This window comes from Rhipicephalus sanguineus, chromosome 5 (genome assembly GCF_013339695.2).
Source record: "Rhipicephalus sanguineus isolate Rsan-2018 chromosome 5, BIME_Rsan_1.4, whole genome shotgun sequence".
NCBI classification, from domain to species: domain Eukaryota; kingdom Metazoa; phylum Arthropoda; class Arachnida; order Ixodida; family Ixodidae; genus Rhipicephalus; species Rhipicephalus sanguineus.
In genome coordinates, this window is record NC_051180.1 from 146,911,843 (window position 1) to 146,937,302 (window position 25,460).

At 46.4% G+C, this 25,460-nt stretch overlaps 1 protein-coding gene across 2 annotated transcripts in view; it reads left to right on the forward strand.

Annotated features, from left to right (window-relative positions):
* Positions 1-23,681, forward strand: part of LOC119394319 (serine protease 30) — a 179,311-nt gene extending 155,630 nt beyond the window's left edge. Inside the window, exons 2-9 of one of the 2 annotated variants that reach the window (XM_049415743.1) lie at positions 7,903-8,051; positions 9,088-9,363; positions 12,653-12,732; positions 13,593-13,678; positions 19,337-19,623; positions 20,155-20,312; positions 21,445-21,660; positions 23,183-23,681. In XM_049415743.1, the coding sequence (XP_049271700.1) occupies positions 7,952-8,051; positions 9,088-9,363; positions 12,653-12,732; positions 13,593-13,678; positions 19,337-19,623; positions 20,155-20,312; positions 21,445-21,600 (1,143 nt within the window). In that variant the 5' untranslated portion in view covers positions 7,903-7,951 and the 3' untranslated portion in view covers positions 21,601-21,660; positions 23,183-23,681. The remainder of the gene's footprint in view (positions 1-7,902; positions 8,052-9,087; positions 9,364-12,652; positions 12,733-13,592; positions 13,679-19,336; positions 19,624-20,154; positions 20,313-21,444; positions 21,661-23,182) is intronic. The other variant, XM_049415742.1, reaches the window with a different exon arrangement.
* Positions 23,682-25,460: the final 1,779 nt, after the last annotated feature.

Consider the following 25,460-nt stretch of genomic DNA (forward strand, 5'->3'; position numbering starts at 1 on the left):
AGATAGATAGATAGATAGATAGATAGATAGATAGATAGATAGATAGATAGATAGATAGATAGATAGATAGATAGATAGATAGATAGATAGATAGATAGATAGATAGATAGATAGATAGATACGCTCAAGGTCGCAGAAGTTCGCTAAGAAATGCGTCGCATTTAAAATCTATTCTGGGTGGTAAAAACATTGAACTATTTCTTGGTTTGAACACATCTACTGCAAGAAGTCTCGCTAGCCTCCACAGCGTTGCACCTGATGTGTGAAACGGAGGATAGTTCCATACAGCGTCGCGGTAAAAAGTGTATGCGTGATGACAGTTTTGCGTTCAGTCATTGCTATGGCTATCAGTGATTATTTTGGTTGAACCCGCCCCTTCGTTGGTGAGGAATTCGTCGCGGCCATTTAAACGACATCCTTCCCGTCATTCCCAGTGACTCATCAATAGTCGTCTACATAGTAACACCAGAATACAATAACGCTGCAGTGAGCATAGCAAACAGTACTCCATTTCCTTCTGCGACAGGGCTGTCACCGGGGAAACTTCCCTGACATCTCTGCTTCCACATCGTGGCCTCGGAACGAAGCTCATCTAATATGGCGCTGGTCAGTGCTTGCTGCAGCAAGCTCCAGTGTGTCCAACCGAGCGCATCAACCCTGTCCGCGAAAGGAAACACAGTGGAACGCCTTTCGCGCGCCTCCGTCTACACACCACGCAGAAACCGTGTCGTCGCGACGCCCCTTCGCGGCACGCTCCACGTTTCGCCACATTTCGAGGGGCGCAGAAAGTGCGCGCGCTTCACTGCGTTTCTCGCGGTTTCAGCCGCGCCGATCCAGTGAAGGCGCCGCGCGCAGAACGAGAAGGCCGCGACGGCGTTTGTCAGTTCGGCACGCGCGATTCGAGCGGGCGTCTTTTTCCTCATCGCTGTTTGCGGTCAGCCAAGTCGTCCGCGACGCGCGTGCTATCCTCGGCAGCGTGTCGTATCGCCAAACCACGAAGAAGATGCTCCGGAGTGAATGCGCTAAGCATGTGCGGCCGCGTCGCGTGCTTTATAGACGAGACCGCGCTGAGTCCGTTTCGAATTCAAGAAGGAAGCAAGTGAAAGAACCCGGACAATGAAAGGATGGAGTTGTGTGGGTGCTAGTCAGGGAAGGCGACAGAGTCCTTTTGTAAGCATGTCAGATTTTGAACAGTGCCTTTAGGATTGCCTTGCCACAATCATTCGATGACAGCAGGCTTAAGGACGCGGCGCACGGTCCCACATATCACTGATGAGACACGGCTAGGTGAAAGGAGACGCTACTGGAAACTCGTTGCGCATTTGAGATATTGCGCCACCAAATGCTGGTGATCCATGCTCCCGCGAGAGCTGCGGAAGATAGCGCCCGTTTTTCCTCATTAAGGAGTTCAATGCGGAACGGAGATAAATGGAGTTCGGTGGTGGCCGTGTGACATTAGTATTTTCACGTTTTATGGATGTGACCACTCCTCCTTTCTCCTCATTGAAAGCGTCTTCCTCTTCTTCCTTATTAATGCATGAAATAAGGGAAACGGATCAATGGACCTCGTTCTTTGCTGAACACAACCTGGTCTGTTGGCTTGATCAGGTTGGGCCAATATTCATGCGACATTCGTAACTGTACTTGCTTAAATGCAGTATTTAAAGAAGTTTGCCGGCTTTTTGTCCCTTTCAAGGTATGCGATTTTCTTTCTTTTTCACGTATGTAAACTAGCACCCAAGTTACTGCATAAGTGAAGCTAGTGTCTACTTGCTTGTTTATCTACCTAGATACCCACGGCCTGATGAGGTGATATTTGTAGCATTTCAGTATTAGAGTGAAAGCAATGAATGTTTATTGTCGAAACAGTGTTCCGAGTATCACTAAGAAGTTTAAAACGGTACCTCTCCTGCTAATTTGTCAGACAATCCATGAGCGTCATTTGGAATTTAGGAAGGAAGGAAGGAAGGAAGGAAGGGAGGAAGGAAGAAACAAGCGGAAAGACAGGAAGGTTAGTCCGTGGCTGGTTACCCTGTGCTGGGGGAAGGAGTAAGGGGAATAAAAGATGATAGAAGAAAGATGTTACAAAAACAAGTAAAACAAAAAGAAGAAAAAAATGAAAAAAGAAAAGGAGAATACGACGCTGCTTAAAGTATGTCTCAAAGAAAGGTTTTTGGGCATGCATAAAAATAAAGCACAATTTCAACTTTGCTACTACATAATGTAGCGGAATTTCGATGTGAACAATCAGAATACACGTTATCGAAAGAAAAATTCTCGTGACCAAAAATGTAGAATGCCATCTTCACTTATAAGTATAACAAGTAGTTTTCAAAGCTTTCTCGAAACGATGCTTCAATTATATTATGTAAATACTTCACCTCAACTTCTATATGGGGTCGACGAGTGGTTGCCGTCACCGCTTGGTTGCACTGAAATTGTGCAACCGACCTATTCAGTTTCGAGACCACAGCGCAAAAGCTGCGGTCACATTCAGAAGACAAATACATGGACGGGCGATGCACTCTCGACTAATTCATTAGAGGAAGGCGCGCTCGATATAATACCTGCATAGCACAGACACGCACAGACAAAAAGAGCCAAACACAGAGGGATAGGCGCCACAAGCAGTACTAGATCAGTTACACGAAGTAAGGCGTCTCATCAATGGGGCAGAAGAAAAGCAGTTCCGGCCCCTTAGAGTAAGTACCCTGCGATGGCGCCGAGTACGCGAAAAAATGTGAGTGAAGGAACTAGCCCTAGCTGAAAAAGGTTCTAGGGTTCTAACCTCCATCAGCCTGCTCCTGCTATAGTACCCACCTGATTCTTTTGCCAAGGCGAGAACCGCCAACCTATCAGGGCGAACAGATCAGGCATGTAACTGTCGCACATCACACCAAAGGCACCGTTATCCTGCGAGGGAGGGATGCCTGTTCCAACTAAGCCGACTTGCAGTATTGCTCTATAAGACCAGTCGTCCGCAAGAAACGCAATAACGCTTTCAAAGCCTTCTGTGCTGAGGGCGGTATTACTTAACCAACACATGGCAACCCCAGCCAACAGTAACCGACAGTAGTCATCATTATTCTGCACTAACTGACGGAAGCCTTTATTTAGCCAACTCTAGTCCACATTAGCCAAATATAGGCGACATCAGGCATCATCTACTCAACATTAAACCATAATTTATCCAACTCCGGCTAACACTGGCCATCGCTAACCTGTGCATGGTATTGCCACTTATTCCGGAACTGTGGGGCCTAATTTCTGCACCCACTGTATACGGCATAGTTACTTCCTACGGAAGCTATAACTATACTTGCCCAACGTGTATGTATACTTGATGCGGCAGCTGTACTACCCGGCTCTCTTTTACCTCCGACAATGTGGTGTGAAAACTTGTTGTGCCGACTGGATGCTGTAGTTTGCAGCAGATGTACTGTCTAGCTTTGTAGTATTGGACTGTACGGTATTGATACTTGCTGCGTCAACAATATTGTCCTGCTTTTGTTTTTTCTTCTCCCCCATTATGGTATGGGTACTTGTTGCGGCAACTGCTGAGCCAGCCTCTGTAGTTTTCGCGCGCCGCGAGATGAGTGATACTCTGACACAAACTCCTAATAATGCGTAATTTCTTTGGTTACACTCTACACAATAGTTCTCCTCGTAGAGACAGCAATTAATCAAGCGTTAATAGAGGCGGTCGCTTCGCTTATCGAACCAATTATCTACGCGTCCAAACTTCCTCCCGGTATTTTGCCTCGCTCGCTTCGGTGAACCATAAGCGAGGTCGTTTCGCTCCTCGAGGAAGCATTCATCGACGCTAGCTTGCAGGAAGTTGTCGGCGTAATCTGTAACGTTATACAAAACGTCACAACCTTCATCACAGCGAGTGTCTTTGCGGCACCGATCTGCCACGGGAAGGCGCTGGAGGGAACGCCTCGAAGCTCGGCGGCAGCCGTTGACCCTGTTACTGCAATTAGATGCGGGATTCCCTCGCGGGTGTATTGACTCTGCTCTCTAGTTTTCTAGTTTCCCTCCTCAGGTCACGTGGTATTGCGAACTCGGCAATAATGTGGATGCATGACTGCGTTTAGCAGCTGCCGCACTAAAAGTAGTTCTTTCGTGTCCCGCATCTGAATGCCGCGAGTTGGTCAGCCGCGCTGGCGTCGTGAGTGTTTGCTTTTACCGCTATAATTTCGGCCCACGAATGCAATCGCGCCGGGAAACCCGCGCGCTTTTAGAAGGGGGTTGACCGGATTTCGTTTTTCCTTTTGCGCAACGCCGCTGTAAGTTAGTTCAACGTGTGTTCGTGGATACATACTTAAAAGCGGCCACGTTGTTCGAGGTCACGCATTTTTTGCAGCTGGTGTAGTATAGACGCGTGTGACCCGAGCTTCTCACATCCGATCGCAGCGTATACGAAAGTGGGTCTGTAAGCATCGCAAGAACGTGTGTGGCGGCGGCTGCGCGGTCCTTAACCCGTTGAGGCGTGGCGTCAGATTATCGCTCGTTGCGTGATTGACATTGGATTCCCTCGATGTGGTCGGGACCGCTGACCCTTTCTTCAAAGAGAAAAGCATGACAATACGAATTTGAGCACCCATGCGAAGAGCGCACTCTGAGTGGTCCCGTCAAAAAACCCATTACCCCTTCACGATGGCGGCACCCCTTTTTTCGTTTTTTTTTTTTAAGAGCCAAGGAACTCAATAAACAATCTCCTTCGAGCAAAACGGCAATTCTGAACAAGTACGCTCCGATTTTTTTTTCCTTTGTACGAAGGTTTTTTTTTGTTTTCTTTTGTTTTTCTTTTCTCTTTTTTAACGAAAACGTCAAGGGGACAATGCCTTCTCGAGGTCGATGCCTCTGATCTTAAAAGCGTGCCGTTATGTCATCAATGGCAAAGAGGCAATACGTGTGTGTCAGTATAGAGTGCCTTTTTTTTTTTTTTTTTTTACTGAGGTTGCGCGTCATTGGTGCTATCTCTCGCTAGCGTTGCCGACATCCTTCTAAGCCAGATCCCAAAATGCGGGATTGCAGAGCAGCTCGTAAAACCCCACATATTATTATTGTCCACGTCGTCCATGCATCGTCAATGTCGCATCGAAGGCACGCGAGCGCCTGCCGCCGTGGCCATTGTTATTTTTCTCGTGATCACGTGGTATGTGCGCTCTAATGCCTCAAGGACTAAGGGCGCACAAAGCTGGCGAGGTCACGGGATATTTCCGCTTCCTTTACTTCCTTTAATCACGCGAACGCCAGAAGTACGAAGTGAGCGCGAAGATTACGCAGCCCTATAGGCACGCTAGTTTGCCGACAATGACGAAGTACCCACCCCATGATGATGGTAAGGATTATACCTCAGCTCTTTGTAATGGATTGGCACCTTTCAACCACCCACTCGTTATGCAATTGACATGGTGTGACGCTTAGTACGATTCTACGCTTCTGCCACGCATTGTTGCATCTGTTAACGTGACTTCTTACCCGACATGACGACTGTATAGCAGGGGCGTAGCCAGAAATTTTTTTTTTTTTTTTGGGGGGGGGGCGGGGGGTTCAACCATACTTTATGTATGTTCGTGCGTGCGTTTGTATATGTGCGCGTATATATACGCAAGCAAAACTGAAAAATTTCGGGGGGGGGGTTCAACCCCCCCCCCAACGCCCCCCCCCCCTTGGCTACGCCCCTGCTGTATAGGGTCTTTTTCCAAAGTGGTTTGCAGCGCAGTTAGGAGGACACGCAGGACTGAATTTCTGCAACATACTGATAAAAGCTAAATGATGCGTCATAATAACGCGCTATAGCATAACGAGCTGTCGCCTAGAAGCTCCATTTTCATGACAGGTGACGATTAGCATGGAGGAAGTCTGGCGACGACAACACCGAACAAACAGGGCTACGAGTATAATCAATACCCCTTCAATTTACCGAGAGAAAATCCGACAAAGTACTGTTCGGAACCCGTGTTTATGCTCGGCCTTCTATAGCAGCACCGCCACTACTCCCACTGTTATCCCCTCTTGGCCGAGCAACTTCGGGGAAGCCGGCTGGTTTCTTTGCTCTCGCTGAAAGTGCGACCACGCTTACGAATGAATAGCGAGCGCCTTTTCACGCTGCCTGGGTGGACGCGTATAAAAATAGCGCGCCCCGGTGTAGCTACACTTTCGACGTGCGTACTGAGATTTCCTTTTGCTTCTTTTTTTTCTCATACCCCATGAAAGAAGTTATACGCTCTCTCTCTCTCATAGCCTAAAGCCGAGCTCGGCGCAAATCGCGCAGCGCTTCTGCTCCATGAACTGTGCATGTAGTATACATCCATTACCTGTGTGTGTTACATGCTATTCCGAGACGCGTTCGAGTAGTGAGAGTGTCATTAATGTTTATAAGAAACGAGAAAGAGCGCGATCCACAGGACAACAGGACAGAGACTGATCAGATTAGCACGTACTGTTGTTCGGTGGTTCACGCTGTTTCTCTTTTTCTATGAGCATGTACCGACGGGCCCAAATAAGCACTCTGGTGCAGTTCATTTCTAGTACATCGGTCACATGTTCTACCCTACTCCTTCTTCGAAATGTCCTGTTGTCCACTGGTTCGTGGTGTTTGTCGTTGTCTATGAACATGTATCAACCGGCCCAAATAATCACTCTACTGCAGTTCATTAATGCTCCCATGTTGGAGTGGTTGTGGAGTAAAAAGCGTGCGGAGGTGCGAGCCGCAATAGGCGACACCGTCTTACCTGTGTTGCCATTAACGGGACGATAAGCCCGAATATGAAACAGTCGAACAGTGAGCGATAGAAACGATTTATAGAATTGCGAAATGGGTTAGCGGCACTTCTTATTGATGTTTCACTGCTAAGGAAGGCCTTGCTATTGGATGTGTCGACGCCATTTTGTAACTACCACACCAGCTTCCCACCACGTCGCGGGTCGTACAGCATTTTCACGGCCTAATTCAGTGCATGTCTCTACCGATAATTACAGTGTGTTAGACGAAGCTGTTTTATTCGTACATGTGAACTTTGGGGAACGTTTTTGGACAAGAACTAACACATGTAAATGTACAACGAAATTAATGATGCATCATTCTAACATCGCAAGCTTTATTTGCACCATGATTCTGATTTAAACCTGTAGTAAGTTAATTTCGTATGTTTGACTGTTTGTTCGTGTAGCACTAAGCAATTTAGGCGTGATGTATCCTGCAACTCCCGTCACACGGGATCGTTTGCTGAAACCGCATCTAACGAAGGCGTGTACTATAGCATTATCGCTCGTGCCTTTGTATCCGTGCTCCCAAAGCACCTTATTTTGGCATCGTTGTTCACGAAGGGAAGTAAGCATTACTCCATTATGCATGGTCCTCGATAGCAGATGTCGCCATTGTCATGTCGCGCATGACGCAATCGGAGCTAATTTGATCCTATATCTCTGGGCGTTTCGATAAGCTTAGCTCGTAAGTGCGTTTCTCGATCCGAGAGAGCTCGCTCATTCATGCTGGATATAATACATCAAGCTCAAACTCTTTCTCATAAGGCTCGCAAGTGCGTTTACTAAAGCTTGCACTCTTGTTGTCGGCTACGGAACCTCCTACTTCAACAGGTTGGTTGAATTGTGACGCGTGCTCTGAGTGCAACTCCAGGTAGTCAAAACTATTCCGGAGTCTTATGAAAGGACAGCGCGATTTGTCGCGTTATCCTTCAATTATGTGATCATGCAAACTACAGCCCGGCTTCCCATCCTATTTCGGAGTTTTCCGTTACGCCGTCCTACCTAACCAACCAACTGTGCCATTTTCAGAGCGTCAAATGCTTGTTTACGGCAATGTGACACTGATATTAACTACTATACGAGCGTGTACATTACGCGACGGCCGTCCTCCTTTCGTATACGCAGACGGGCAGACGGCGGCGGTGCCGTGCTGCTGCCGGGGCGCGGGGGCGCCATGCGGCGGTGGCGGCCGCATTCGTGGTGGGCGCTCCTGCTGACCGCCTGCTGCTGCCTGCACCTGGCCGACCCGCAGATACACCTATACGTGCCAGCGCGTGAGTATACCCACGGCGTCATCATATAATGCGTGTATGACAAGCGAGCCTAATAGGATTGATTGCAGTGGCACCAACTACGCGACAAGACAGGACACAATGTAAAAGAGGAAAAAGACGAGCGCAGATTACACCCTGAAACTAATTAAACAAAGATTAGCTTATGTAGTATACAGGCGGAGTGTCCTTTCACTACCACGACTAATATACACGCGCCCGTGAACGACAGATCAATTCAGATCCTTGCATTGAATTTGTCCCGAGCAGAAGTATCTACAGTATAGAAAATTCCAGAAAGGGTGGCCAACGTAGCCATTATTCCTTCTTCTGATATAGAATGCACAGATAATGCAACGTCCTATGAATCTTCCCCCCCTCTCGACGAAACTCCGACATCCATATAAAATACGGTGCGTGCAGATTAATGCGGCAAAAGGTGGAGAGTTGAAGGTGTAGCAGTGTTGGATAAGGCCAACAGTAAAGACTTTCCGATGCGTAAAGGGAGGATCCAGTCGCATATTTTTACGGTCCCTTTTCTTGGTTCGAAAGAAATTATAAGAAATATTGTAGACTTGGTATACGGTCAGTTGCGGTTGAACAAGATATATCGCTGGAGCCAACGTTCCGGTGACAGGGCTTGTCCTCATGCGGCAATGTTATCTGCAGTGGCGTCTCTTCTTTGACTATACTGTCCATAATTTACGGGAAAAAAGGGACACCTGTTCTCAGCACAGTGCAACATGATAGCACATGAAAACCTTGAGTCAAGCCTTCAATAGGGAGGTAGGCGGGTGTCCCACTTTTCTCTCGCTAGGTCAAGAACTGTAAATGATGAAGGTGGCACTAGTTGTTCCATGGCAAGGCAGCAAACGGAGCTAGTTGTTACATAGTCTGCGGTAAAACGCGCTGGTTGTAGTATCGAGGCACGCGGACACACATAGAAGGTTAGTCTAAAGAAAGTACGGATTAAACGCAGTACGAGACGCTGCCGCGGAGCACCATTCTCTTGCTCACCCATTGAGTACACACTATGCAGACCTTCCGGAGGAGTCCGGCTACTCGAGTCGCCAGGGCCAGTGCTCGTACGGTGGCGACGACCGGTGCACGTTCGTGCTGCTCTGCCTGCTGTCGGGCGGCACGGCAGCCGGTCGCTGCGGCAACAGTCTGCTGTACACGTGCTGCGTGCGGCCACCCCGCACGCGATCCTCGCTGCCAGCCGACCACGCGTCGGTGCAGGCGCTCCAAGCGCGGAGTCCGGCCGTCGCGCGCACAGCCACGCAGCGAAAGTACTACAACGTGGACGACGAAGACGGTGAGTGAGCGAATGCGACAGGCATTGTATTTATCGTAGATGTCGTGCACAATCTTCAAAATGTAAGAAGTGCTTACAACAGCGCTTGCAACACGGACAACAAAGGTAGACACACGATTCGTTGTGCGCATGACACACGGGTACATCATGTGCCCATACCTTTCCCTTTCTTGTCCGTGTTGTAAAGCGCTGTTTTTCACTTCGTGCAATGCAACGCCAACTGGCCCAATGTCGCGTCCACTCTTCCACCTTTATATACATAGTATATATCTGCACGGGGCTGATATGGCACCTTCCCCGATTTGTTCCTTTTGTATGGAAGATGAGGCTATATTAACTGTTTTTATTTGTTGTCGACGATCGACTGCGTTATGGAAAAGTACCACAGAAACACATTTCCGCATAACTGTATTACATTTAACTCCTCAAGATTTACCACTCCTGGATGCCTTGTCTCTTCGGCACATCACGGGAAGGTTTTCGCTGCCATCGAAAATGATATAGCAATATCAATGAGACTGAAACTCTAATCTAGGAGTCAAAATTTTATTTTGATCTCCACCACGGTATTTTCCGTGTATACGTTATTATTTGTACAGTTATTTCGTATTCTCATAAAGTCACTTCCCCTTCCTTTTCTCCTATGTTTATGTATCGTCATTCTAAGCAAAACATCCTTCCTAAGCAAACAAAAAAGCACCCTTCTTGTTACGTTACTTATTTTTTGTATTGATCTACGCGATTTCGGTCAATCACCAAGTATGGGCATGAGCCAATAGACCAAAGGTTCTAAATCTGCACTCACATCCAGCATAGAAGGTTTTACGAAAGCTATTTGAACGAACTATAACGTAGTGTCGGTGAAAGCTGAAAGCTTGATGGAGAAATGCTTGAATTAGCCCTAACATAAGCCTTCTGCCGGCTTCACACGGCCTCGTGACTTTGAAGATTACTTACTTTGAATGCAGTAGCGCGCACACACACGCACACGCACACACACACAGAAATCGAAATAATCGAGTAGGCGCACAATTGCTTTGCCACGCTTAAGAAATATCTGGAAATTTATGTCTTTGGCAATTTACAAACAAAGCGTGACAGATACCGCCGCAAAAAAGTTTTGCGTTACTAACGTGGAGATTAGGTAAATTCATTTGCTGTATATATCCATCATTCCCATGGTATTTGAACTTGTACCGTATAGCGTCAATACCCTGGTATTTTTCTGTAAAAAAACTCTGTAGTCTTTTGATTTTTCATTGATATGATGTAAAAGCAGATGTTGGCGCACAAATAAGGCGCCGGCTTACACACACACACACACACACACACACACACACACACACACACACACACACACACACACACACACACACACACACACACACACACACACACCACACACACACGCACGCACGCACGCACGCACACACACACACACACAACCACACATGCACGCACGCACACACACACACACACACACACCACAATCGCATATCTAAAAGAAAATGCCCGAAAGGCAATTAATAATGTCTCTGATAATGTATGTGGTCATCATTGAATCGTATCTGCACATATGGGCAGCATAACAGTCAATTACGGGGATGAATCCGCACGTGTGGGCAACATAACAGTCAACACATCATAGACTTAAGCACATACATAAAATACATATCATGTAATAATACATATAGTAAGTAGGACTTACATATAAGTGGTTTTTAATTATCTCATGCTCAGGTATATTAATCGTGGTCACTGGGCGCAATACCATAGACTGGTTTGGCATGATGGTCTAACTGCCTAAATTTATAAGAACTATACTGTCACGTGGTCGTGACGTCGACGAAGACAGCAGTCGGCGTTTGCAGGGTGAAACTGTTTATTTGGCCGAACTTGTGGCCGGAAAATGAGAACTAGCACTACAGCAATACGCGCTGTACAATGATAGCGGCGAACAGGGCGTCGTCCGTCGATCAACTGACAAGCGGTCAAGCGCGTCGGCTTTTATACAGGCGCTATCGAACTTTCCAGCGATATCGCTGGTGGTTGCGCAATCTCTAGAATGAGCTCGAGCGTTCGCGTCTTGCGCGCAATCTTAACAAAATCATCTACAACAATCGTGAAGCTTCTCGAAGAATGAGGCGTGGTTTGCGCTGAGCGTTGCCGACAGCCTTTGTGGGCGAATGCAATACACGTGACCCGGAATAACAAGAAACGCCGGCAGCGCCTGTGACCTGTTTTTAAGGGTGGAGATTCTGTATCGCGGATGCAGGGATCGAGAGCCGCGTCCGCGCGATATGTTCTATAATGAGGCTGCTCCTTGCTCATCGTCACGCAGTTCGTCAGCCTGACTGGCCACCGAATGATGACGTGCACTGACAAGCCATCCTCGTGTACGAACGAGTGCACTGGAGAAGCGTGCTCTGATTGACTACAGATGTTGTAGCGATCGGCGCTATTGCTCCTCTACACGATTGTCACTTGCGTGTTCGCCAAGAGTACATATTAATTCATTGTTTCACAAATGCATCACTCCTGGACACCGGTTAAAGGACACTGAATGGCTGCAGGTATCCAATGACTGTGCAGAAAACTAGGACTGAATACCATGGTAAAGACATACACAGCGCTGTCAATGTGTCTTCCATGTGGCGTGTCTCGTTTTATGAGCTCTGTTACAATGTGATCGTGAACGAGCAAGTACCCTAATCCTAATTTCCACCGTGTATCACCACAGCACATGTCATTACTTTGCAGTATGTATTTTACATGGTTAACGTCACCATGTTGTTCCGTGACAAATGTGTACGCGCTACATAGGGAACATCGACGTAGGTGGGATGTCGACGCGTCGCGTTCTGGAAAGAAACGCTATGGAAAGAAACGCGAACGGTGCGGCATCTACGCGCTCCGCTGTTCGCATTTCTTTTCGGGTGGTTGTAGCCTGCCTCCTAACAATAAAGGGACGCTAGAGCCATTCATTGTACATTCAAGGATGACTCTATAGCCTCTTTTTTATTGCCACAAAGGTAAGAGCGCGACGAAAGCAATTGCGAACAGCGCAGCGCATACGCGCCGCCAGCGCCTTGCTGTTCGCATCTCTTTCCATCGCCCTGTACGCGCGCGAGCTTGCCCCAGCCTCGGCTTAGCAAGTTGGCGCATTTGATGCAAATGTGTTATTCGCCTGCAGTTTTGATACTGAACATGTCAGACCACCTTTTTGGGCTGGAAAGCCTCCAGTTTTGACTCGTGCGCTGACCTGTTTCTCCCTGATTTGTTCTTACAGTGTGCGGGAGATCAACGAACAAGCCGCAGAGGAGAATCATAGGTGGTGAAGATGCCCAGTACGGAGAGTTCCCATGGCAGGCAAGTTCGTGATAGCACTCTACAGGCGCTAAGGCATCATCTACTTCTTCTGTATAGTTACGCTCAGCATGCAAGAATGCATAAGTGTCCAGCAGGTATACCTGCCGATCTCGTGCTAAGCACGAGATCGCGTATTCGACTCCCTGCCGAGGCAACTGCATTTCAATGGGTGCGAACTGCGAAAAGTACTCGCGCACTTAGTTGAAGGTGCGCGTTTAGGAAACACAGGTCCTCAAAAATAATCCCGAGTTCCTGCTTCGACATGTCATATTATTAGATCGCTGTTTTAGCTACTAAAATCCAAGAGTTTATACTTTTTTTTAGATCTTAGAGTGGACACGTGTTAACCTTATTGAGTGATGTTGCGTCGTTTTAGTTTTTGAATGTTGGTGCTTTTCACTAGGTTATCACTGTCTTCGCTTTGTCGCATGGCGCAGATCGCGCGAATACTGGAAACGGAAGTGTCTCTGAGTGCCTTTGCCCGTTCGATGCCAAAAGAGTCTCGTCTAATCTGGCTGCGCGCGCGTCACGAATCGTGTTGTAGATTCCCAAATGCACGTGAGCACCAGCGATCACACTAGAATGTACGGTGATAAACGAGCACATTGCAGACGGACTCGTGTGTTCAGATAAGGTACAAGAAAAGTTAAGATGCGAGCTCGAAAAGTTAAGATGTGAGTGAACCAGCGCTCTCGCTGCTTGTCGAGCGTTGTTCGCTTTTCTCTTCTTTCTTTTTTTTTGTCCTTTTTTTTAGCGGGGGCAGGGGGGGCGGGGTACAGGAGTTGACACAATAACACAGAGTCTTTTTTTTGGCACTGTCTGTTTTCTTACAAGCACATCAACCTCACACTATGTTTCAGGCCCATATCAAGATCTCCCGTCAGCAGTGCGGTGGAGCCCTCGTCAACCACTACTACGTTGTTACGGCCGCGCACTGCGTACATCAGTGAGTATACAAGGCTCTCAAATGGCAGCTGGATTCAGCGTCTCGGCTGAGAGGCCCGTCGCTCTGGAAACTCGGAGTATACTGCGGGTATACAGCGTCAGTGAAGACGTGGTTGTGCATGGCGGACGCTTTTAACAAGCTAACCTGTTATCGCCGCTCTGTGTGCAGAGCTGACACTATATCAGTCATAGTTGCAGTTATCCCTTTACCATTATCAAAAATGTTAGTGCTATCCAGAGCATATCACCGCTTATGTTAAACTCACCACGGTATTCCTGGCAACTACCTATAGAGCGCCAATCTCGTGGTTAAAGATTTGACTCTCCAAGAATCGCAGTACGAGCGGATGCGTTCTCTGTTCTCTTACCAAGACTTCACATAACATAGGCTAACCTGCAGACCAAATACCTTCCTTCACACAAGTCAATACATGGACAGCAGGAGAGATAACTCCGAGATCTACAGAGAACTTACAACATATCATGTGCGGCTGTCTTCGCCATAATGTGCAGAGACGATCACTCGCAACTGCTTTAGCTCACTTTGACGATAAACGGATGCCACTAGCGATCATTCCGAAAAGTCATCCTCGGAAGACATTGCAGTTGAAAGCGACGAAGACATTGTTGGTTGGTTGGCGAAACTTTATTGTTGGCCCTGAAAGACGCGACTACCGCGCAGTGGGCTCCTCGCACGTTAAAATTAAAAAAAAATCGACAGACTTGCACGAGATATTACATACAATTGTGTTTTGGCTCAGGGCCGTGGCCTCAGTGCACGTGGCCAGCTGGAGCCCTCAGATATGACACGGAGGCCTTTAGCAGAAAACTTTCCGACCTCTACTCGTGAAGCACCAGAGCCAAACTGACACGTCACCGCAGCAGCGACTGCATGCACAAGCGAGCGGCTTACCACGGGCCATCTCATCTTTTTGCGATGGCCGGCCTGGCCATAGCCTAAAGACGTTGGCCATAGCCAGCTCCCCAACAGCGTTTGTCGCTACTGACGAGTGATGTCGCATGCGCAAAAAAGTTACTGACTTTGCCATTCTGTGTGTGCTCCCCGTCGCTCTCTCTCTCTCCCGACACCCTTAACTTTCACACTCTCCCTTGCCCAGTGTAGGGTAGCAAATCGATAATTCTGAACTGGTTAACCTCCCTACCGTTTCTCTCTCTCCTGTTTTGCTTCCGAGATCTACAGGTCGTTACATTCCCCAACAAACAAGTATCGCCTCGCAGTTCCTGCACCATTCTTTCCACAGTGCCGCTTCTTCGAAGAAACCGGGTCCTTCCAACAGGACGTTGCAGAGAAGCACCACTAAAACCCCCAAATCCTTGCCCCCCCCCCCCCCCCCGTCCTTCCCCATCTGTCACTGGGAGGGTACGCGCCTTGGCCAGCTCCGACTTCGAGTGTCAGCGACGGTTGACCGCGAGGGCCCAGGAATTGGCCTGAGCTCAGGGAATTCTGGAATAATGACGCCTCTCTCGAGCTATATTTCGCGAAACAGAGTTTATCCTCTCTCCAAATAAAATATAGAAGAAATAAGCAAAATTTGAAATTTAGTGTGCCCTAAAAATTAAACTGATTGTTCCTTCGCATGCAGAACCACGCTTACGGCAACAATCACGCGTTTAGTATTTTTCGTTTACTCTAGGTAAGGACACTGAGGCCTTTCACACAAGAAAGATTCGACGTCTCAAACTTATGTGTGCTCTAAATTTAAGGGATGCTGCACCATTTCGTGAGCGATGACAGCGGCCAATTGGACAAAATTAAGTGTATACAGCCCTTAGGTTTCGTGTTGAAAATCGTAGCGTCGTTTGCAGATCTTTTCTTCGCAGCGCCATCTTCCCAACGAAGATGGCCTCTTTCGTTCCCATGCCGATGTGAAATAGGCACCTCAATAAAACATGTTGCTGGACTAGGCGGTTCATACTGTGCAAAAGGTAACAACGCAACGCAGGGCGAAGAAACAAGAGATTTTTGTACCTCTTGTTTGCTTCGCCTTGCATTGCGTTATTACCTTTCGCACAGAAATAGCCATCCTTTGCTCGATAAAGGTTTATCTCGATCAATCATTGCTTGTAACCAGTACTTTAGTAATCTCCTGTACCATCGCTCTTTTTTTTTTTTTTCGCTATCTTTTTCTATTCATATTTCTATCTTCTAGAGGCGTTCTGTCCCTGCTGATGGCAAATGGCAGCCTCTTTATCCTCTCTGTGATTTCTTTCATGTATGCATGAAACTACTACTACTACTACTACTACTACTACTACTACTACTACTACTACTACTACTACTACTACTACTACTACTACTACCAATAGCACTAATAATAATAATAATAATAATCAATCAATCAATCAATCAATCAATCAATCAATCAATCAATCATTTATTTAACGTGCCCAGGAACAACCGTAAGGTCTTTGTGCTGGCGCACGCAAAAGAAAAACAATAAAAATAAACAATACAATACAGACAGTTTTCAGAAATAAAAAGAGCAAAAACACGTAGACAAAGAGAAATGAACACAAAAGGGGAGGAGTAAAATGAGACAACACGAGAAATATTGACGGGGAATAAAAATTAGATTGCATATATACAACTATGCGGAAAGACTGAGAAGGGAAAACTTTGTACATTGTGCCACACTATGTCAAAGCAGTGCAAAACTCGGATAAAAACAATGATTGTGGGCTATGAAAAACGTCAAGATCAAGAAAATTAACATTATAGAGACTTTGTATTCTGTGGACGGTAGAGTGTTGGAAGAAGCAGGCGGGTACATGAAACGGTCTGTTCTCTCTGGTTAACTTACGCGGAATTCGGAAATTTACACAATTGAGGAGTACAGGGCAGGATATGATACCGTGGACTAGCTTGTAAAGAAATAAGAGATCAGAGCGATTTCGTCGGCAGTGAAGTGATGGCAGTCAGTGAAGTGATGCTCGTGCCACTAATAATAATAATGCATAGTGATGTTTTCAGTGAACAGTCGATGCGTAGCTTTGGGAGCTTTCTCATTACCCAGATTGCTCGAATAATCACTAAATTTGCGAGCGAGGCCTGTGCAGAATAATAATAATAATAATAATAATAATAATAATAATAATAATAATAATAATAATAATAATAATAATAATAATAATAATAATAATAATAATAATAATAATAATAATAATAAAAATAATAGTAATAATAATAATAATAATAATAATAATAATAATAATAATAATAATAATAATAATAATAATAATTCCTAGCATGTGGAAAACTGCTCGTGTTTTCCCAGTATTTAAGTCGGGCTCTAAAACAGATGTTTCTAATTATCGCCCGATTTCTCTACTATGTGCCACATCAAAGATCTTCGAGCTGGCTCTTCACAAAATATTGTCTTTTAGTGTTAAAAGCTCATTGATTCCTAATCAACATGGTTTTCTTGCTGGCCGCTCAACTACCACAAATCTTGCTAGTTTCATGACGCAGATCTCCACACCTATTTCTCAGAGAGGACAGGTTGACGTACTCTACTGTGACCTGAGCAAGGCTTTTGACGTAGTCAGCCACACACTGATTATGGTTAAACTTGCGCAATTTGATGTTGACTTGTCGGTTGTGAATCTCCTGCAGAGCTATCTGCTCAATAGATATTGTTATGTAGCGGTAAATGGCCAAACGTCTTCTTTGTATAAAGTGACTAGTGGGGTCCCTCAAGGGTCAGTATTAGGCCCACTCCTATTTTTAATTTACGTTAATGACGTTTCTTTTGCCATTCGTAATTCTTCTTTCCTCTTGTATGCCGATGACATCAAGATTTTTAAGGAAATTCATTCAGTTAACGACTGTCGCTTGCTGCAGTCAGATTTGCGCTCTTTTTCCGAATGGTGCAACGCTAATAACCTTTCTCTGAATGCCTCGAAGACAAAATTCATGTCTATCACTCGCAAAACATCTAGCGTGTCATTTCAATACTCTGTCAATTCTGTGTCCTTATGCAAGGTTTATGAGATCAGTGATCTTGGTGTTGTTGTTGATAGCACGTTAAACTTTCTGCTCACGCTAAGCGTGTTGCTTTGCGGGGTCTTCGCACCCTAGGCTGTGTTTGCAGATTGTCTAGAGAATTCCGTTCTCCTATGCCCTTCCGAAAATTGTACACCGCGCTATGTCTTCCTCAACTGGAGTATGCGTCCGTGATATGGAATGGCATTGCTCAATCCAGCGGTAACACCATTGAACGAGTCCAGAAAAATTCCTTAGCATATATAACCATCGCTTTGCTAAAAAATCTCGTTCAAATACTGCTGAATTATTATCATTGCCATCACTTCACTGCCGACGAAATCGTTCTGATCTCTTGTTTCTTTACAAGCTAGTCCACGGTATCATATCCTGCCCTGTACTTCTCAATTGTGTTAATTTTCGAATTCCGCGTAAGTTAACCAGAGAGAACAGACCGTTTCATGTACCCGCCTGCTTCTTCCAACACTCTACCGTTCACAGAATACAAAGTCTCTATAATGTTAATTTCTTGATCTTGACATTTTTCATAGTCCACAATCATTGTTTTTATCCGAGCTTTGTACTGTTTTGACATAGTATGGCACAATGTACAAAGTCTTCCCTTCTCCGTCTTTCCGCATAGTTGTATATATGCAATCTAATTTTTCATTCCCCTTCAATATTTCTCGTGTTGTCTTATTTTACTCCTCCCCTTTTGTGTTCATTTCTCTTTGTCTACGTGTATTTGCTCTTTTTATTTCTGAAGACTGTCTGTATTGTATAGTTTATTTTTATTGTTTTTTTTTTGCGTGCGCCTGCACAAAGACCTTACGGTTGTTCCTGGGCACGTTAAATAAATAAATGATTGATTGATTATTATTATTATTATTATTATTATTATTATTATTATTATTATTATTATTATTATTATTATTATTATTATTATTATTATTATTATTATTATTATTATTATTATTATTATAGCAATACTAATTGTAGCTACCCTAATCTTTGACTTAGGTGCCTGGTAGTGACCAAGAAATACACCACACGAGCGTCGACGTGCGATCGCACGTCGACGCTCGTGTGGTGTATTCCTTGGGTTAACCTTGAGTTTCGTCACGCTAGAAAGTTGATCTCAGAGGTCACGTATAGAAGTAAGCGCGTGGTTAAGATTCACTATAGGTGCCGCAACGATCCTAGCTGCTCACAAGGACACCGTGTGCTCTTCCAATGAACTCATTCAATTAATTTTCTTTAATTATTCCTACAGTTAATTAGCCCTTGCCTTAAGTCAACTTATGCTCCGATATCATATGTATCCAATGTAACTCCCACCTTGAACCCGAGGACCATCGATTTCGTACCAGTTGCATCTTTTACAAGACTTTCTGAATATTAGGGAAACCGGAAGTAAGTGCTCGACCGGAAGTGCTTGGAAGAGGAGGAAGAGCGACCTCGGTGCTCGTGCCACTAATAATAATGCATAGTGATGTTTTAAGTGAAGAGTGGATGCATAGCTTTCGGGACTTTCTCACCACCCAGATTGCTCGGACAATCAGTAAATTTGCGAGCGACGCCTGTGCAGAATTCGCCACGCATGCGATCGTACACATCTGGCTGATTCGTGTGTGGCCCCCGCTCGTGTCTTCGCAGCACGCCCCTGCGGCGAATCTCGGTGATCCTGGGCGCGTACGACATCCAGGACCAGCGGTACCAGTTGTCCCGGGCGCAGGCGTACAGCGTACTCGAGAAGAAGATCCATCCAAACTTCGCCTTCTCGGCGTCGCAGCCGGACCGCTTCGACGTGGCGCTGCTCAGGCTCGACCGGCACGTGCGCTACCAGGAGAACATCCTGCCCATCTGCCTGCCGCCCCGTGGATGGACGTTCGAAGGATGGCGAGCCACGGTCACCGGATGGGGAAAGACAGACTCCACGCTCAGTACGCAAGGCTACGCTCCTCTCTTAGGCATTCCAGTGCACGTGTGCTTTCATATATGGCAGGGATCTCAAATTCACCTCAGCTAGTGGGCCGCATGCAGTTACGAAATTTGGTCGCGGTGGGGTCGGGCCCGTAAAGAAGGTTGAAGCGGAGGGGGGGTTAGATTTAATCAAATATCAGATAACGTTGTCAGTTGAAAGAGCGCCAGGCGTGTCACATCTTTCTTTCGTCCTGTGTTAACCGCTGTTTTATATTTTTATCATGGCTTTAATCTCGTCGCGAACGCCTTTAAAATAGCGTTGAGAAATCGCATGCACGTGCTATACATTTGCACAATTCAGTGAAAATGGCAAATTGTGGTTCGCCCGTGTGCTCCTTTCAGTGAAGCTCTTTCCGTCATGCGAGCTTTTGTAGCATACCGATTTGTCGTACTTAGCGCATTATTACAAGCTTCTGACGATTCGTAACCGATTACGTGGTTCCAAGCACACTAACCTGTTAAAAGTGTACGCGTGGTGTTCCGTTGCGCAGGTAACCGCTACGGCACGCGGGTTCTGCAGAAAGTGGAGGTGCCCATCATAACGCGCAGCGAGTGCGAGCACTGGCACCACATCCGCGGCATCCGCATCAGGATCCACCAGGAGATGATGTGTGCCGGCTACAAGGAAGGGCGCAGGGACGCCTGTGTGGTAAGAGCGAGAGTCTCCAGCGGAATTATCAGTTCTCACCCTTTTGTAATGATATATTTTACGAGCACTCGATTAAGCTCAAGAGCACTCACTCTCGCGTTCTCACTATAGTATCCACATATTTCACAATAACGGCTCTGGAATATTCAAGCTCGCACGGGGGTGCAATATGCCGCGATCTGTTATCTCTACACTGGCAAGCAACGCTGATGCGAAAAGAGCACCCTCGTTCTTACGTCGGTACCTGAAAGAAATGCTAGCGAGAAAGCTGAACATTTGCATCAGGGGCGTAGCCAGGGGGGGGGGGGGGGTTCAACCCTCCCCCCCCCCCCGAAATTTTTCAGTTTTGCTTGCGTATATATACACGCGCACATACAAACGCACGCACGAACATACATAAAGTATGGTCGAACCCCCCTCCGAAAAAAATTTCTGGCTACGCCCCTGATTTGCATGAAACCGGGAAGATTGCTCGTGGTACTGCACTCCTATCTACGTAGCAGAACTGCATCCGGGCCTCTCCGCCCCCTTTGGACGAGTCCTATACACAGAACAAGCTGCGCAATTGATGGAAAAATGAAAGTTAAGCAATGACGTGCTGCTCACAACGACCTGCCTTTGGTCCCCGACTTTACGGGAGTAAAGGCGGGAAGTAAACCGTTCTTGGAAGGCAACATCTGGCGTCCTCAGCCGTCATTATCGTCCAAAACCTGCGTGGCCATAACACTGCACATTAAACAATAACAGGACAGGTCTGATTGAGCAACGATATGGGGCTGACTTGGCGCCGCGTCATATAAATCGGAGGGCACCTCCCACCTTCCCCCCTTCCCTATGGTCGACCGTGGTCTCATTCTATTGCAGCTATTTATAATGGGGAACGATTCCCGAATCATTCGAATTCGAGGGTAGCCACTTCACAACTGTGGTGCCAAGCATGCCGGTATGGCACAGTGCCAAGAACGCCGTCACTGCAGACGCCAACGCGTCGGACACTGGGTCACACGAAATCTCGTTAAAGTGATCTAACCCCGAACGTCATATAGTTCTAGAATGTGACTACTGTTCGTAAACGTCAATACCTTCGTTTATGTGTACGGACTTGAGCGCACTGCACATATTGTCTTTTCAGGGCGATTCCGGCGGACCGATGATGCTGAACTTGAACGGTCGGTGGACGCTCGTCGGAATTACGTCAGCAGGATTTGGATGCGCGCAATCGTTCCAGCCGGGCATCTACCACCAAGTGTCTATGTCCGTCGACTGGGTCATCGCGAATATGCAGTGACCGACAGCGTCCTAAACGAAAGGCATTGTCCTCACCCTGAGTGCAGGCAAATTGACTACTGTAAGTGCATGTTGTTTCAAGAGAGAGAGAGATGACGATGTAAAGGAGGTCGACCTGGCAGAACTAAGCGGTTTCGTACCCTGCACAGGGGTCGAATCAGGACGACTCTGATTGTGTGTGCATGTGTGCATATTTTTTCGTTTTTATTTTCTCTCGCTTTCTCTCTCTCTCTCTCTCTCTCTCTGTTGTTTCAAATGCTTCCTTCCACGAGTGACTAAAAATATCTCTACGGAAGTTTAGCAAAAATAATTGATTGCTTCGAGCCCGCAACTTTGACCTCAATTTCTAGCTGGCTGTTTGCTTCAATTCCTGCATCAAAGCACCATCCAAGAATGCTTTAAAAGCGGTAGCACACGTGGATGAATCGGTAGTATGGGATGATTGAGTGTTTACAGAAGTCCCTAACGTATAAAATTTTAGGATCACCAGACTCCCTCCTTTAAAATTATATACCAAAACCAAACATATTTCGTGAGGCAACGTTAAAATTTGTGTGAGTTTTCCTGCTCGTATACGTTGTACGTTATTGCGACACCATGAACGTGTACACCAGTACTCACGTTCTCTGCATTCGTACATCACGTTCGTGATGTCTCAGTAAGAATTTACAGCATACTGTGCGACTGCAGGTTAAAACTGAAGAATAGGACCTACAGGGTAAGACTGAAGACGCCGTGTTTGACTGCTTGCAGTGCCACGGTATACGCATAATTTACTCACTTGTTAGTAACACCTACATGTAGTGAATGAAACTCTCTGAAACCTTTAGTTGGAGCAATGACGGTGGTTAAAAGACATTTGAGTAGGTTGTAGGACCTTACACTGTTGAACACTGATCTACGATGAAGGCCCTGTTACAGAGTGGTTAAGAAATAACAACTCTGTAGCAGACGTGAGATCACTTGTTACTTGCCTCGCTTCTCATGCAGACTAACACATTTACTGCAAAACATGAGGGTGCTGTACTTGGGCGACCCAGCAAAAAAAAAACAAAAAAAAACAAGGTCTAAATGGTCGACAGTACGACACTACGCAATGTGTTCATAGGCACGTTATACTCTACGTAAAGGTCATTTCATGTACCACTAGTCCTTTGACCACGCATGTGCATCTCAATCGTTTAATTCTCGCTGCAAACACCACAACAATTTAACTACTTAACTGTACTTACCACAGAGTTGACAACATCCGTTCTACAGTCAACTCCGCAAGTATATGAGCATCCTTCGAGGTGAAACTGTACCACACAATACCACACAATACGTGAACCATTTGTACCAAAAAAAAAAAAGGACAGTACTTTATTAAGGCAGTATAGGCACTTTTACGCGTATTATTGGAGCCACTTGCAGCACCATGAAAGGTGCAAATACGAGCAACATTTGGGTACAAAGTGCCCAGACATCCCAGTTTTTGGTAGGAAAACAAACAAGTTAGACAGCATGTAATGATCTCTGGTTCGACCATGGTATGTTAGGTGATAGGCTTCTCAATGTCAATGTGTTTCTTTCCTTTCACACAGGCGACGGCAACGCGGGTGCTAAAGAAGAAGAGATGCGTAGGTAAAGAAAAGAGAAGCACTAAGAAACAAGAAACAGCAAAGCGTCGTGCATTCTTCCACAGCGCATTTGTGTTGCAGGAACTGCATGCTACGAAGTGGAAGATTCGCGAGTGTCCACCACGTGTGCGGTTAACACAGCACGCTCGATCGCGCCTCGAGTACAACGGACAGCAACGGTGATGACAAACATCGAGTGGACAGTGTTCGTTGTGTTCCGTGTAGTACAAGGTGCTCAGTGACGAAAGTGCGTGTCGCTCGAAGGGAAAGGAACGCCGTCGCCACCTGTTGTCAAATCAACGTTATCGCTTAAAGGACGATGTGCCAATCGTGCTCTTCCCTGAAGATGGGGCCACAGCGCGGCTTGCCTCGAATTTCTCGCGTATTATAAGCGCTCATGCCACGGCCGGACGGCCCGTGAACTGACGTGTTGTTACTCATTAAATGTTAGGTATTTCCAGCACTGCTGCCTGTGAGATTTCTCTCTCTTTGTATGCTGTTTGCCATTGGGCAGCACTGATGTTTTTATTTTTATTTTCTTGCTTCGCTTAATCAAGCAAAAGTGTGACAGTATACTTACGTGCTGAAATAGTGCTCAGTGCGGCTGCTTTCAGCTTGCGCAAACAGCACAGCAGTGTTTGCATTTGTATGCAAGGTGAGTAAAAAAAAAAGAACCTTGGAGGTTCCAGAGTGTTTAGGGCTGACTTTTGTTCGAATAGTGTTCTGGGGCTGGGCCTGACGACAGATGAGCGTCCACGTCGCATGTCACTCTCCAGTTCCCAGATACACCCATAGATGGCGTAACTGCCTCTGTCGCGGACAACGCAGTAGCCGCACAGTGAAATAGGGAAGAGTGGCTCGAGAGTAAATAGGGCCTAAACTCACTGTAGTAGGGACGGCTGTGGCAGTGGCTGAAACACGTACTTTCCCGTGCATCTGTAGTCTTCAATTAACGTAATCACGGACAACTACCCAAAATGACAAAACATCAAAGAAAATCACAAGGAAAAAGGAGAATCACAGCTCGGCTGTTTCTGCAGATTTCACACTGGGTGGAACTGCGGTAAGTCTTTTTTTAAGTTTCATTAACTTGGCACGTATAAAGAATCTGCATGTTCTAACATGATTTTGCAGTATGATCAGGACTCTGGTATGATCAATGACACCTTATGACATAAATGACAAGATATGATGTTCTGGCCTTTTCTTTAACTGGATTATCTTAATGAATAGGTTATGCATGCATAACATCAAATAGATGCCACGACAAATATGCGATAACTTGGAGTGCATAAATAAGATTCCAACGCGAAGGTACTTTTAATGATGCTATTGGCCTGGTGTGCGACCGATGGGGGCGGTGCGAGCGGCGCCTGTGTGACGTCAGAGCGGGGATTCGCGCGCTTTCGTCTGCTTCGTAGGCCCAGCGCCGTGTTGAAACCACCGTTGTGGTAAATCTCAACAAAAAAGCAGTTCAATTGTTATCTTGCGTATGGTGGCTACTGACGCTGTTCGAACAACCACGGGACTGCTTTTAACATTAATTTAGAACTACAGCTCTTTGTTTCTTAGAACTGCGGCCGCTTGTCTCCGCGGCGAGTGCTGCGCAATGGTGAAGTACTGCTCTGTACCTCAGTGTAGTTCGTTCGCTCGTGAAAAAGGCGTTAGCTTTCACAACTACTCTAAGGACCCGAAGCTGAAGAAGGAGTGGATCGTCAAGCTAAGAATGGGAATGAGCCCCACGCCTTCATCGACCGTGTGAGCAATCACTTCGCGGACAGTGACTTCTCCCACCCACCGTACGCGCCACTCTTAGGTAAGCTTGCGAGTTGCGACCGCGTTTAATCGCCTCGCCAATACTTAAGCCGTTTATTGCACGCAAGCTATAAGCATAGGCAACTTACACCAGGTGCAATGCCATCCCACAACCTGCCGCGAAGGCCCCTAGACAAGGAGCCGACGACGCGGCCTCCGAATCGCCTCGCACGTAAGCGCGCCTCGTGAGCTCAGCTGAGCGGCGCAGGATATCTGAGACTACGGCTGCATTTGGATGGTGTACATACGTATTTTACTTATAAAGGCAAGCGCGCGCCTAGCAGAGTGCTTATCATAAAGTCATAAGCGAAACCTGTTGCTGCTGTGTAGTGCACATTCTCTAAAAGTTTTCACCTGAGGCAGTGCAGACAATTTTTTTTTTTAAGCGGAGCTCTCTAAGCTTTTCTTTAGGCTGCGTGGCCTGAAA